Here is a 15,652-nt window from a genome sequence, read left to right as displayed (position 1 = left end):
ATAGTTATCCCTGATCAACCTGACAAAAGACCGAGTCTCAGATAACAAAGTGTGAGGGTCTGAATGAAGAGTCTAGGCCTGAAACGTCAGCTTTTGTGCTCCTGAGATGCTGCTTGTCCTGCTGTGTTCATCCAGCTCCACACTTTGTTATCTTGGATTCTCCAGCATCTGCAGTTCCCATTATGAAAAGACAGTCTCTCCTGGTTAACAGAGCACTAGCCGAGATCGCCCCCCCCAACCCGCTGTGCGAATGGGCGGTCATATCTACAACTTTAAGGGGGCGAATGGACTTGACAAACTGTGACAGGAAAGCTCTACGTAAAAGTTTTTTTTTCAAAACTAATGGTGATGAGGGAGAAACTTGCAATCCAGTTCCAGGCTATAGTTGAAGTTTCTTGGGTCAGAAGCTTGTTTTGGGAAATTGTTAAGATTTGTAAACGCTTCCCTGAAATGTACACATACCTTGTTACTCTTTTTTTATATAAAAAGACATTAATAATGGAACGTTTTTGTTTTATATTGAACCATACCATTAAAGCTCACACGTTTTTAAGATATGCCAAGGGTTTTAGATAGACTAATACAACGTGTACCCCAGCCCGCTTTGAGCTGGAGAGAAAGGTTAACGGGTAGGGGAGGGGAAAGAGACTGAAACAAAATATTGATAGGGAAAGGGATGATTTAAAACGTGGGAAGTCACAACGAGAGCCTGAGCCCTCCCACCTCGCGTAGTGCGCCAGTCATTTACGGTAATGTGTTTTAATAGAAGGTTCATTTCCTGATCACGTGGCAGCGAGGGAACAGTTATCTTGTTTCTATATTGAAAAAGAGCCCGGGGGGGGGAGGGGTTGGAGAGAAAGTGTGTGGAGGAATCGAGGCTAGAGATTTCTGGGCCATTCCTTTAGTGTTCGGGAGAGGGAGTTGGGTTCTGATGGTGACAGGCAGCCGCTGAAGTTGCTGGTTCCCTGGCCGGGGGAGCTTTAGTGAGCAGCTCGTTGTATCCATTTGCTCGGTTACATTGTGACAGCCATGGGGACTTGTTACAGTCTCAGGTCGCGGCTTATCGGTCCCCACAGCGCCTCCAGCATCGCGTACTCCGGGGGCCGGCCCACCAACGCCATGGCCGGCGGAGGGGAAGGCGAAGCCGGCCAACACGAGCATCCGGACGGGCAGCTGAGAGAGCGGCTCCGGGCTGAGGAGAAAGCCCGCCTCAAAGCGGATAAGAAACGGAGCCGCAGCATCGATAAGAGCCTGAAGGCGGAGAAGCGCGAGTACAAGCAGACCCACCGGCTCCTACTGCTCGGTAAGTCTCCCATCAGCTCCGTCCTCCCGCCTGGCTTCCACCTCTCATTCTCCTCAATAAAGCAGCGGGTTGTAACTTTCTAGCTCCTGCTGCTGCTGTTCGGGCTAAACGCTGTCATGGATCTCATGGGTCTTAAGGAAAAAAATCAGGATGAGCACGCACTGTCCTTTGGCCTCGAAGGATATGGCTGGCTTTAGGGAGGCAGTGCTGTATGGTGCACTTCAAAAGTTCACCTTTGTGAAAATAGACTTTTTATTCTGCTGTGGATGGTTGGGGGTGAGGGTTTGGGACTGTGGTTTGAATAAGCGGGGTCTGACTGTCACACATGGCTGATGGAAAGTGGTACAGCTCCTGTGACTAACTGCAAATCTGAAGTCATCCAAAACCACCTTCACTTTCCTCCCCAGCCTGGCCTTGGCTCCTAGTTCAGCAGCATTTGTTTTAATTCCTGTGTTCAACTAACACCCATAGCCTCGCTCTTTCTATAACTTCCCCAGCTCAATAGCCCTCTAAGAACACTGTTCCTCCATGTCAGGGGCCTTACCCACAAATGATGGTGTATTTAGTGGTAATGTCGCTGGATAAACAACCCTGAGGCTCATGTGTAGGCTATACATTCAAATCCCTGCGATGGTATTGATGAACTTTAAATTCAATGAATAAAACTAGACTGTAAACATTCTTGCTACTGAGAATTTGTCTGCAATTATTCTAACAGCCCAACTGGTTCACTGATCTCTCTTTGGGAAGGAAATCTGCCATCCTTACCTAATTTGGCCTAAGCTTGACTCCAGATCCATAGTAATGTACTTGATTTGTACCAGCCCTTGGCAGGGGGTGAAAACATCAAGCAAGATGCTCAGTTCAAGAGCACTTAGGAATCAACAGCAAATGTTGGCCTTGCCACACCCCATGAAAGGATAAAATTTCACTTCATCCTACAACTAGTGACTGTGTCTTGTCTAATCTTTGGGATTCTTTTCTTAAAATCAACCTCTTCAAGCAAACTTTGGATCATCTAAACTGATGTTGGCCCTTTGATTATTGTCTGATTACTGTTCAGTGAAGATGCTTTCCTCCCTAAAGGCGGTATGTAAATATCAGTTCTTGTGTGGTGTCCTGTGTCATCACATGCAAAAGTGGTCAATTCAACCAGTTCACCCTCTATGGTGGTTAAAACTCCTCCAGTACCTCTGTTATCAAACTTGTCCACATCCTGCTTGGGGTGAGCTGCAGCTTCTTCCCAATCAATATTGTAAAGGCTGAAGCCCAGACCTTCTGCTCCTACCATGAGGTCTTTGCAACAATTCTCCCTTCTTTAAGAATGATCCCACGCTGGGAGCAGTCTATTTGAAGCCATGGTATACTGTTCAACTTGGGAGTTTCTTCTCTGCTTCCGTATTGTCCCAATGTTGAAGATTGTTCATTGCGACCTTTGCATTATCACCTTCCCTGCCACAACCTCCCTGTGGCTGAAACCAGATCATTCTATGCTGAGAGAACAAGGTGTAGAGCTGGATGAACACAGCAGGCCAAGCAGGATCAGAGGAGCAGGAAAGCTGATGTTTCGGGCCTAGAGCCGCCTTCAGAAAAACATGTTGTCCTGGTTAGCCACCCATTGTCTGTAAACATTTCTGAAGAAGGGTCTAGGCCTGGAACGGCGGCTTTCCTGCTCCTCTGATGCTGCTTGACCTGCTGTGTCCATCCAGCTCTACACCTTGTTATCTCACTGTCTGTAAACATCTATTTGGTCAACATTCTGTTGCCTGCGTACTGTGGTGCAGTGGTGGTTGATGGCTATGTTGCTGGTTTATTAATTCGGAAGCCTAGCCTAATGCTTTGGGAGCATGTATTCACAACTTCAATTTGTGGATAGGGAATACGTAACCATTTCCTTGATGAACATAAAAAGCACATCTGAGTCTTCTTTGAAAAGGTGGACTTTCAGAGGGATAGTGAGAGAACTGTAGCTTCTCTTCAGTTTGCTTGGCATGTTGATAGTCAGTATCAGGTTGTTACATTGGTAAGAGTCTACAGTTTTTTTTACTTCTGTTTGCAGATGCCTTTACACAGTGCAATTTACCAATGTAGTGTTTCATATTTTAGGCTGATTATAGCCCCAGCTTGAATGTTGACCCCTTTCAGGTGTCAGCTGACTTGCTGTGCATTTATTTCCTGCATTTTTATTAAATTTTGCGGCAGTGATACTTTTCTGTTTAATTTTTGTGTTGATGGCAACATTTTTCTAGTTTGATTAACTTCTCCTTTTTGATAACATGAATATTCATCAGGAGGGTGGTGTGCGACGGTGATGACATACAACCTGTGAAGAAATTGTTTGGTACGCTTGACATTATTGGTCAATGCTTTGTGTATAGGAGTTGGAAGTCATATTGCGACTGTACAGGATATTAGTTAGGCCACTTTTGGAGTATTGCGTACAATTCTGGTCTCCCTGCTGTAGGAAAGGTGTTGTTAAACTTTGGAAGGGTGCAGAAAAGATTTAGAAGGATGTTGTTGGGGTTGAAGAATTTGAGCTACAGGGAAACACTGAATAGGTGGGGCTATTTTCACTGAAATGTTGGAAGCTGAGGTGTGAATCTTCAAGATTTGAAAAATTTTTCAAGGGCCTGGATAGGGAGAATAGCCAAGGTCTTTTTTCCTCAGGGTAAGGGAGACTAAAACAGAGAGCATAGGTTTAAGGTGAGAGGGGAAAAGATGTTAAAGGGACCTCGGCAACTTTTTCACACAGAGGATGGTGTGTATGGAATGAGCTGCCAGAAGAAATGGTGGAGGCTGGTATAGTTACATTAAAAGGCATCTGGATGGGTACATGAATGAGAAGGGTTTTGAGCGATTATAGGCCAAATATGGGACTACATTAATTCAGGATATCTGGTAGGTATGGACGCATTGGACCAAAGAGTCTGTTTCTGTGCAGTATTCTATAGCTCCAAGGTGATGACTTTTTGCCAGAGCTGTGATTATTGAGGAAATGCTGGGCATGATTTTCGTAATTGACAAGAACCACATGGACAGCAAGCCCATTTGTCCTGTTTTAAGGCTGTGATATAACTCAAGGTAAGTTACTTTTCCCCTTAGTTTGTTCCTCTCTAGTACATGTTCCATGAGCACCTGCGCCCCCCCCCCCCACCTCCACATAAGGGGCCAATCATCATCTTTAAGCTGGACAGTGAGGAGTTAATCTTCATTTTGTGGAAGAATTATGAAACAGGTGATAAATTTCATAGCATCAAAGGGTCCCTGTAGTGTAGAAGCAGGCCATCAAGTTCACACTGGCCCTCCAAAGAGCTTTCCACCACCACCCACCCCATCCCTCTCCTCGTAACCCTGCAGTTCCCATGGCGACCCCCACCCAGCCTGCACATATCTGGATACTATGAGCAGCTTACCATGGCCAACCCACCTAACCTGTGCATCTTTGGACTGTGTGAGGAAGCCTACGAGGTCACGGGGAGAATGTGTAAACTCTATACAGACAGTCACCTGAAGGTGGAATCAAACCCGGGATCGTGGCACTCTGAGGTAGCAGTGTTAACAACTGATACCGCTGTGCCAACCAAGTTGACAGCTTATGTTATATCTCTCCAAATTTTCAGTTACAAGGTAATGGAAATAGCTATCCGAGGAAGATGTGGAACAGGTTGCCAGTTTGCTATCAGCAGTTTCACACTTGTTGTGTCTTACAGTTAAAATGCTACAATGTCAAAATGCTACTGAAGCACAAACCAGCTGAAGCCTGACATGATCACTTGTCAGACAGATTTTGTGGCATTCTGAAATGGACTGAGAGCATTGGCCGGTTATCTCTCTTCCTCTCCCCGCCCCCCCCCCCCCCCCCCCCCCCCCCCCCCAACACCGCCACCACCACCACCCCCCACCAATCTTGTCCAGTTCACCGTAACGTCATCCCTCACCTTTGCAGTGCAGAGTGCTGAAGCAACTCCAATATATTGTTGCTAAAAAGTAACCAAAATACGTGAATCCTCCCCTTCTGTCTGGGATGGTGTCATATCACATAGGCCAAAGGCTTTATTTGAAGGAGAGGGAGATCACAATCAAGTGTGTGCAGCCTGGTGGCAGCTGGTATGCTAACACATCTGTGTTTGTGAACATGTTCAGAAGTATTAAAAATGTGTGGCTGATCGCCTGAGAGATGTGTAAATAACGTCCTATCCAAGAACTGCACTTCTAGGTTGATGTTGACCGCTCTGACTTGCGATAGAAGTGCAACCAAAAGCAGCTGGGATTGGTGTCCATGTCTCAGTTTATCTTACATAATTCACAAGTGTGGAATTGTAGCAGGCTCCGGTTTTACCCCTTGGGTGAAGGTTGGAGTGGTTTTGTAAAGAGGATCATTGCAGCGTGGCTTGTTGTTAAACATATCATCAAAAAGACGGAGTGGATGATGTAGCTTTTAGTGTATCTTGAGTTGGGCCCGAGCTTCTCTATAGCTGAAGAGTGGATGGCATTACAGTCCTTTTCTACACTCAAAGTGATGTTCTTCATGATCCTTGGCATCTGCAGAGGTGTGGTATAAGGTGTGCCTACCTAAAGACCATAAGATATAGGGATAAAATTAGGCCATTCGGCCCTTCGAACTGCTCTGCCATTTTTGATCATGGCAGATGTGTTTCTTAACCCCAAAGGTGCAGCCAAATAGCATCATGAAAACTCAGCGGCACCTCAGTGTATTCCAATACATTCCATTCCACTGAGTCCTGTAAATGGCTCCCTTTCTCCTGTTTTCAGTCAAATCTGCTTCCACTGCTGTCCCTGTATGTTCTATATTGCGATAACAAAATTGAATACAATGAGTTGAAGAAAAGTTCTGTTTATCTTGTTACTGGTTCTTTTTCCAGTCTGTCAATTTGGTTATCTACCTGGCAATGGAAACAGTCTTTCAAAATGCTTCACCTTTTTGAAGACCTCTTTAAATCTCTCTTCTAACCTCCTGGTTTCAAATGGAGAACAATTCCAGCTCTCCCCATATCCCTTATTCCCTGGCATCACTCTGTAGAATCTCCTCTTGAAGGCTGTGACATTCATCTAAAAGAGCAGTTCCACAGCCATATGTGATACTGAGGCCTACTGAGTCACTTATAAAGGTTTAACTTGGCATCGTTTTATACTCCGATTCATAAAGCTGCGAATCTGATCTGATCTCCTTTTTCTTTTTAGGAAGCCATGTTGACTTGTCTTGCCATTCAAAACATAATGTGTTTGAGCCCCCAGTTCTCCTCATCCCCTCTAAAGTTGGACCATATTAACTGACTTTTGTAAACCCACATCCCTGTACATAAATCAGTATCAGGGTTGTGATTAGAAACTTAACTATAATTGGAATCAAGCTGTCTCCTTTCCTATGTGGCATGATATGTTGACAAATAGGCAGAAACATCGTCTCTCAAAGTAGGTTTTTATGTAGGCATTGGCCTGAATAGGCAAGACTTGGCAGTTGCCTTCCTGTAGGTTTCAGGCTCAATCTGGAAAATGCACCTTTTTTTTTCTATTTCTCTGTCTCTCATTCTGTCTGGTCCATACGTTAGATTTGTTTTTCATTGTTTTTCAAACTAGTCACGTCAGAGAGTTCGTGAGTTAGTGTTGAGATTCGTGTTTGCACAAATATTCAAAAGTGAGAGCTTACAAAAATGAAGCCAGCTTTCTCTGCTTGCAGGGTGTGTGACAGGCTGGTTCGTTTATCTCGTGTTCCATTTTCAAAATCCGTTGTGATCTCTTAATAATCCAGGTGGTTGGAATATGAGTTGTATCATGGCACTTTCAGAATTCTGAACTCTAGTTTAAAAAATAAACAACCTGGATATTTAATTTTTTAAAAATTTGGCAAACAGTCAGTGACCATGAAGTTCTCTGATTATCATGAAATCCAAACCCCTTGTGCTTTTACAGGACCACAGCTATCCTTGCCCAGTCTGGTTGACTCTATGATGCCAGTGACATGTAATTCAGCATGGAAACGGACCCTTTGGTCCAACTAGTCCACGCTGACCAGGTTCCCAAACTAAACTGGTCCCACCTACCTGCGTTTGGCCCATATCCCTCTAAACCTTTCCTATTCGTGCACTTATCAAAATGTCTTTTAAATGTTGTAACTGTACCAACACGGACCACTTCCTCTGGCAATTCATTCCACACGTGAACCATGCTCTGAATGTTTGTTTGTTTAAAACAAAAAGTTACCCTTCAAATCCTTTTTAAAATCTTTGTCCTGTCACCTCAAAAACAAAGCCCTGAGTTTGAACTCCGCAACCCCCCCCCCCCCCCCCCACCTTGGGGAAAAGACCTTTGCTAGTCACCTTATCTATGCCCTTTATGATTTTATAACCCTCCTAAGGTCTCCCCTCAAAATCGTTTATTTATGTGGTGACTGATCCTGCTCACGACAGGCATCTTTGAGTTGGGATAGTCCCTTAGGAATGTGTATTTTTCACAGAGTGCTTTATTCTTAAAATGTATTAAAATATAAATCATGTAATGTCAATATTCGCTAGTCATATAACGAAGTGCAAAAGGTTATTGTGGAAAGTAAAAGCTATGGGACAGGGGTAACTCAACTCTATCTTCCAATTCTTTGTCTCTTTGTAGAAATAGACCATTCAGCTCCCTGAACCTGCCATACCCTTCAAAGACCATGAAGGCTGATTGGATTGTGTTTAGAATTCCATTTTCCCATAGTATCTTTTTCAATTCCTCTCCAACAAATAAAGCCATCCATTAAGCTTCCTGATTGTGCTGTACTTGATTAATTTAAGTAATACATTTTTGTGATTTGTGCACTAGAATGTCAAAATCCCTCTGAATTCATAGGAATTCTGTAAATGTTCTCCAACAAAGTGATAATCTGCTCTTTTTATTCTTCCTGCCAAAGTTAACAACTTCACATTTTCCCACATTGTACTCAATCTGCTAAATTTTTGCCTACTCACTGTCTGTCTACCATTGCCTACTACCTTCACCGCATGTGGTCCTACCCATCTTAATCTTGCCCGCACATTTACCCTGATCAAAGCCGTGATGATAAATTATGTAAAGAAAAAAGTTGAGACCCCAACAGAACTCAACTCGTTGCATCTAGTCAAAGACCCAGTTATGCATACTGTATTGTCTGACAGCCAGCTAACTGTCTTTCCACGCTGGTGTTCTACTCCATGCACCACTCTAAACCTTTGTGGCACCTTATCAAATGCCTTCTAGAAATCCAGGTATAGTACATCTACAGACTTCCTTATCCACAACTCACATTATTTTTTTCGGATTTTCTAATCAACTTGTTGAGAAATTTCACAATACGCCTCTTGCAGCACGTGGAACTTTGTCCTGAACCTTCTAGCTCAATGGTTGGGATGCTACCACTGCGCTACAGACAGCATCTATATAAGAGTGCTTCACCTGTTTTTCTAATCGACTTGTTCAGAGGTGTTATTATGCACCTCTAGAGCACGTGGGGCTTGAACCCAGGCCTCCTGGTTCAGGGAAGGAATGCTTTCACTGTTCCAAAAGAGGGACCCCATATTACTCCTTCATGTATTTCTTTTTTTCTCTAATCGAGCTCTTTTATAGTTGTCATTCCACCTGCCCCAGAGGTATGTTATTTGAACCTGGGCCTCCTGGTCCAGGGGTAGGGATACTATCACTGCACCACAACATCCCTATATTACGCCCTCAAAAACCTACGCCATATGGGTTGCGCATGATTTCCCACTGACACCATGCTGATTGCACCCAATTTTCTACATGTATCTATAATCACCTTAATGAATGGCGTCTACCCATTCCCTGTTTACTGTCTCTCTTCCTTGCATAGAGGGGCTATATTTACAATTTTCCAGTTGGATGGAGCCTTTCCTGAATGGAGCGAACTTTGGAAAATGATCAAAGCATCTACTAATTCACTTGTAACCTCTTAAGACCATAGGATGCAATCTATCTGGACCCAGGAACTTATCAGCTCATGCTCTATCAATTTCCTCAGTACAGGTTCCCTCCCGATGGTAATTTCGCTAAGCTCGTCTCTTCCTTACGCCTCTTGATTTTACAGCCATCACTGAAATGTTTATTGTATTCTCTCCAGCGAAGACAGATGAAAATATTTGTACATTTTATCTGCTGTTTCCATATTATCTACTATTAAGTTTCCATTCTCTCTCTACCTATTCTTTTCCTTTTTAAATACCTGCAGAAATTCTGACTCTTCATTTTATATCCCTAGCTTGCTTCATCTCAAACTTTAAAATCTTAATCAAGAGGAAAAAAATTATTCTCCATCGTTTTAATATCCTGTCCAATTATCTGACCTGCCACTAACTTTTGTCCGGTTATCTGCTTTTACCTGAAGTTTCGATGCTTTCCCTAACTTGTTCAGTTAACTGCTGCAGTTGACTGCAGTTTTAAATGTTCATAACATGCCAAACGTGTAGCTGCAGCAGGTTATCATGGTTTCCAGCTCCTCAGCATACTATGCCTGAAAGGCCTCGCACTATGACCTTTCCCTATTGCACCTCTTTTCTGACTGCCCCATGCTTTACAGCATTCCTCAGCAGGTAGTCCTGCAGTTTGGAATGTGCCAATCTTTAACTCTGTCTTGGACATCTGTTTTTGCATTGGAAGTTTCAGGCAGACCAAAGAGTGTCCTTCACCGATTTGAGCGTCCTCCAGCTGCCATTGATGTTTTATCTGCTGTGACTAACTCTGGGCAGCCCAACATAGCCCTAACTTTCCACATTACAAAGTTGTGGTGGGATGGTAGAAAATTACTCCAGAACTGCCCACCTTCAAGGACATCTTGACCTGTCATTTTCAGGTCCAGATTCTGAAAGCCATTCTTGATGGTGTTGGTGTACCTGATGAGGAAAGTATCACATTGATGACTGGAAGGTGGGGGCTGTGTGGATGCATGGGTTGTTCCAACAGAAAAAACAATTACTGCCTCTGCTGTGAGGATTCTCAGCTCTGTTGAGTTTCCTATCAGCCAAACTCCTCCAGAAGGAAAACCAGCAACTGAAATTCCAGTACCAAAAAGCAAGAAGGACTGTCTCTGTTGAACCCTCTGTTACTAAAAGAAATCAAACCCAAAGCAGCACAAGCTTGCATAGGCCTGGAAGAGCTACCTTGTTGATGATGGTCCCTCCCCTTCCAAGCAAGTCCCATTGAAATGTGGTTGACTTTTCATCCTCCTCTGGAACAATCTTGCAAGCCTTTCCATTGTATCGAACACTAGATCTTAATATTCTAGGAGGCTCAATGTAGGATGGGCAAGAAGTGCCAGCCTTGCCAATGATGCTCCTGCCCTGAAAATGGGTTGGAGGAGGAAACAGGTTATTCTTGACTTGTTTGTGTTTTGATTTAGCGTTTGTATCCTCTTAATTGGCATTTGCTTCCCAACTATAATCCAAATCCACCGATTATGTATAGTATTATGATTGAAGAGAAACTTCTTCACCCAGAGAGTGGTGGATATGTGGATTGCTCTGCCCCAGAAGGTGGCAGAGGCCAACTCTCTGGATATTTTCAAGAAAGAGGTGGATAGAGCTCTTAAAGATAGTGGAATCAAGGGTTATGGGGATGAGGCATGAACAGGATACTGATTGTGGATGATCAGCCATGATCATAACAAATGGTGATGCTGGCTCGAAGGGACGAATGGCCTGCTCCAGCACCTATTGTCTATTGAACTGCATTCTGCAGGACTAACTGTTGTCTTGCTTGTCATTGAATAAAAATCGAACAGAGATGAGGGGAACCTGTCTGTCTTTCTTTTTTTTCCCCCCCCATCGCCTTTTCCTGCTATTGTAACCTGTTAGATAAGGGGTGAGACAGATCTCAGCGACTAACTGGTTTAAAATGAACAATCTCAGTTAATCTTAGCCTCTTCTTGAGCTGGAGATCCAATGTTGTTATGTCTGATATTGGAGGCAGTGATTTTTTTTTTTAGATCGTGCTGACTTTTTTGTTTCTTTCCATCTGATGGGCAGTTTACCAAGTTAATGGACCACCTCTAACGTGCAGCAAACTGTTTAAACAATTTGTCTGTTGAAGTAAATAGAGAGGGGAGGCTTCACCTGGAGCTGGATTCCCCCACTAGTGCAACAAGTATTTGTAGCTCACTGCAATATATCATCACATGCTTTGGAAACACTTCCTGGTATCTGCCACTTCATTTTTTAAATTACTATTGATACTTCCTTTCAAGTTTTATTCTGTCTCTCTTTTCACTTACTCTGTGTACGTCTTATTAATGCCACTTTGGATATGTATCAGAGAGTGTAGTATTGGATAATGGTGTAAGTGCGTAGTCTTCAATGCCTGCAGTCTGACTATAAGTACTTGGATGTCAGCTGTGGTTCAGCGGGTGGCAGTCTTCCTTCTGAGTCAGGAGGAAGTGAGTTCAAGTCCCACGCATTATAGAATGACATTTCAATATAGTACTTAGTGCTGTGCTTTTAGGGACACTTTGTTGGGACATCAGACTGATGTTTGTTTGCCTCATGTGGATGTAGAGGATGCTGTGGATCTGTCTTTGAAGAAGGACCGTGGAGTTTGTCCTGAAGTCCTGGACGATATCTTCCCCTCAAAACCAACGCCGCGAAAAGACAGATTATTTGGCCATTATCACGTGGCTTTTTGTGAAACAACGTTGTGTGTGTGTCTTGGCTGCTGTGTTGTTGTGAGATAGAGAGTGTCTACACTTCAAAATCCCCTTCATTGGGGTGAAATGCTCTGGGCCATCCTGATGTTATGAAAGATGATTTATCAATAAGTCTTTTATTTTTCTCTCTGCATAATGGCTGTTTTTATGCAGACTGAAGGGGCATTGATGCATTATGAAGTTCTGATTGCTCTTTACACTAGTATATCTAGCTTTTGCCCATGTTGTTTTTGTTTTCAGCCATGTTGTTAGACACAGTGCTAGGTAGACCCAATGTCTTTGTAGAATCCCTACAGTGTTGAAACAGGCCCTTTGGCTCAACAAGCCCATACTGTCACACAGCACCACACCGAGACCTATCCCCCAATCTACATGTCCCTGAACACCATGGGCAATTTAACATGACCAATCAACCTAGCCTGCGCATCCTTGGACTGTGGGAGGAAACCGGAGCACCGGGAGGACAGTCTTGCAGACAGTGGGAGAATGGAATCGAACCCAGGTCCCTGGTGCTGTGAGGCAGCAGTGCTAACCACTGAGTCACCGTGCTGCCCCAGTTATGTTCTTGTACACAAGCCACTGGCCTGGGCAGTTTGCAGTCCCTAATAGTGGGATTTTTAGTTGGTATTTGAACACAAACCAAAGAAAAACAAAATGTAAGACCTTTTTGTCTCTTCAAAGTTCATCTCATTGATGCCTTAATTATCTAATCATGGAACCCAACTTCGCAAAACTTTTTTATCTACTAACTTACTTGGGGATTATTCACAGATTTTTTCGTCACCATCTGGCCTTTAGCGCCACTTAGAATTAGCTGTCCATTTAGACCCTGCGTGCGTATGCATGCGTGCGGTGTCTATGGTCTATTATCAATCAGCATTGACCTATATCTTCATAACGTCCCTGTTACTTGGACTTTCCTAATCCTTCCTGCTAACTCCATTCCTCTCCATTCTCTTGGTGTCTTTTCAAGCACGCAATACAATCTCTGAAATCCCTTTGGGATGTTTTGCTACATTATAGCCACTATAATCAATAAAAATGTATCTTACACAGAACCTTCAACAGAATAAAACAACTCAAAGCACTTCACAGAGTATTTTTAAGTAATATGTTGCAGAATCAGAGGAAGGCCAGGTAACCAAATGCTTTGGTTAAGGAGAGGTAGTTTTTGATGAAGCCCTTTTGAGGAAGAAAGTATGGTAGAGGAGTGTAGAGACGGCATTCCAGAGCTTGGGGCCTGGGCAACTGAAGACCTGACACTGGCAGAGCAATTTAAGACTGATCATATTCGAAATGCCAGACTTAGGAAAAGAACAGCCTGGAGTTTGTGGAGCTGGAGGAGGTTCAAAAGAAGTGGGGTGGAGGGGGTGAGCCTACGGAAGGATTTGAAAATACAACTAATGTAAAATTTTAATGCATTTAGCTCACCTTCAAATAAATGTATGTCAGAGGGCGGGATGAGATTAGACTCCCTGCAGTGTGGAAACAGGCCCTTCGGCCCAACAAGTCCACACCGCCCCTTGGAGCATCCCACCCAAACCCATTCCCTTATAATCCACACACCCCTGAACACTATGGGCAACTTAACACAGCCAATCCACCTAGCCTGCACATCTTTGGACTGTGGGAGGAAACCAGAGCACCTGGAGAAAACCCACGCAGACACAAGGAAAATGTGCAAACTCCACACAGACAGTTGCCCGAGGCTGGAATTGAACCCAGGTCCCTGGTGCTGGGAGACTACAGTGCTCACCACTGAGCCACCATGCCACCCTTGTGGAGGGAGGTGTGGCTTGGTACAAGTTAAGACATGGACAGCAGGGTTTTGGATGACTGTGTGTAAGCTTATTGAGGGTAGAATGTGGGAAACCTGCCAGGGGTGTGTTGGCATAGTTGGTTTGGGCACTAAGTGAGGCGTGAATGCTGGCTTTCTCAGCAGATGAGTTGAGATATGGGGTGAAGTTGGTGGACATGACCAAGGTCAATGTCAGGGGGTTATTTCGACTTGTCTACTTTTATTTTATGGTCAGTGACTGGACAAACGCTGAGGTTTAAGACAGAAACCATCTTATTTGTTGGGCTCAGCTACTTTTTTTTTGGATAAACTTGGTCGGCCATAAGGAATGTTTGATTTTTTTTTGAGAATCTTGGCTGTAACAATGCTGAGCTTTCCTTGTGGAAGCAAAGTGGCATGAGGCCATGTGAATGACACACCTCCTCAGTAGAAAATACATCTCCTCAGTAGAAAATACATCTCCTTCATCGTCGCCCACTGTGCCTCTATTTCGGATATAGTGGTCGGAACTGGAGTAGCTTTGTGAAAGTTATTCACCCATTCAGAAGCTCTTGCAGCGGAGGTTGGTCACAGGAATTTGCTGTTTTGTGCATCTGCAACGCTAATTTCAGCTCTTGGTCACAGACACCAAACAAAGGACCAAGTGAGGAAGTCAGCAACTGTGAACAAATTCTTGTGTTGTCATTATTTCTTTTTTATTTGTGTAGAGAATCCTGGCTGCGAAGCCCAATGCAAATCAAGAAGTAAGGAAATCTTGCATTTAGACAGTGCCTTCCATGATTGCATATCCTTCTCAATTTATTGTGTTAGCTCGGATTACAGGGGAGCAGTGCATCAGTGTGTTAATGCTGAATGGTAAGTGCTATTGAGTAGAATCAGATCTGCAGCAAGTTTGCAGTCATCGTGACTGTCAGTGTAGAGTGGTGCAGTATTGTTCCACGTTAACCACCCCACATGGAAGGCTAAAAGTTTTATACAGGAAGAATTACCATAGGATGGCCACGTGCACTTTGAGGAAGTTGCAGTGATGTGAACTATCCATGATCGTAGGAGCTCTGAGGCTGATGGCTGATTGGCAAAATACGTAAAATAGAAGCAAGAGTAGGCTATTCGGCCCCTCGAGCCTGCTCTGCCATTCAATAGGATTGCGGCTGACCGTCCCATTTGTCCCCTGTTCTCCACTTTCTGGCCCCATACTTTTTGAGCCCTTTAGCCCTAAGAACTATATCCAACTCCTGAGCTACAAATCTTCTCAAAACTCGCTTTATCCAACTCCCTCTTGAAAATTTTCGATGTTTCAGCCTCAACCGCTTTCTGTGGCAGAGAATCCCACAGGCTCCCCGCTCCCTGGGTGAAGACGTTCCTCCTCGGTTCAGTCCTATCCCCATAACCTTTAGACTACCTGCTCTCCCACCCACTGGTTCTGGACTCCCCGGGATGTCAATGGGGCCGACTGTCACGCAGCCTGCTAAATGGTTCCAGGGCAATTAGGGACGGGCAACATTTGCGAACAAATGTTGAGCTGGAGCACAACAGTTAATTATTGCCTTGAAGAATTGTATAACATACTGGGGTCAGGAAGGAAAGCTAAGTTGATGCTGGAATGGAGGATTGTAAGCGGTTGTGTGGAATATGGAATTCTTGGTGATTTGTTGTAATTCTACTTCCAATGAGCAGTTTATTTACATTGTCAGTCTTTGTATAATTTAAGTTAACCTCACACTACATCCTGCCCAAGGACGACCCATGGGTAGCTGCAGTTGGATAAACCAGAGGTTTTTAATCCAGTAATCGTCTTTAACAGCCTGCTCAAAGGCCATTTGGCCCATCAATTCCATGTTTGCTCTCTGTAGATGCTAGGGAA

The 15,652-nt window shown here is 44.0% G+C and overlaps 1 protein-coding gene across 1 annotated transcript in view; it reads left to right on the top strand.

The window, feature by feature from the left end:
• Positions 1 to 834: 834 nt before the first annotated feature.
• gnas (GNAS complex locus) overlaps positions 835 to 15,652 on the top strand; it is a 293,391-nt gene continuing 278,573 nt past the window's right edge. The window contains exon 1 of the mRNA XM_048549880.2: positions 835 to 1,303. Coding sequence (XP_048405837.1) covers positions 1,030 to 1,303 — 274 coding nt within the window. The 5' untranslated portion in view covers positions 835 to 1,029. The remainder of the gene's footprint in view (positions 1,304 to 15,652) is intronic.

Source organism: Stegostoma tigrinum, chromosome 19 (assembly GCF_030684315.1).
Source record: "Stegostoma tigrinum isolate sSteTig4 chromosome 19, sSteTig4.hap1, whole genome shotgun sequence".
NCBI lineage: Eukaryota > Metazoa > Chordata > Chondrichthyes > Orectolobiformes > Stegostomatidae > Stegostoma > Stegostoma tigrinum.
This window is presented reverse-complemented; position numbering and strand designations above follow the sequence as displayed.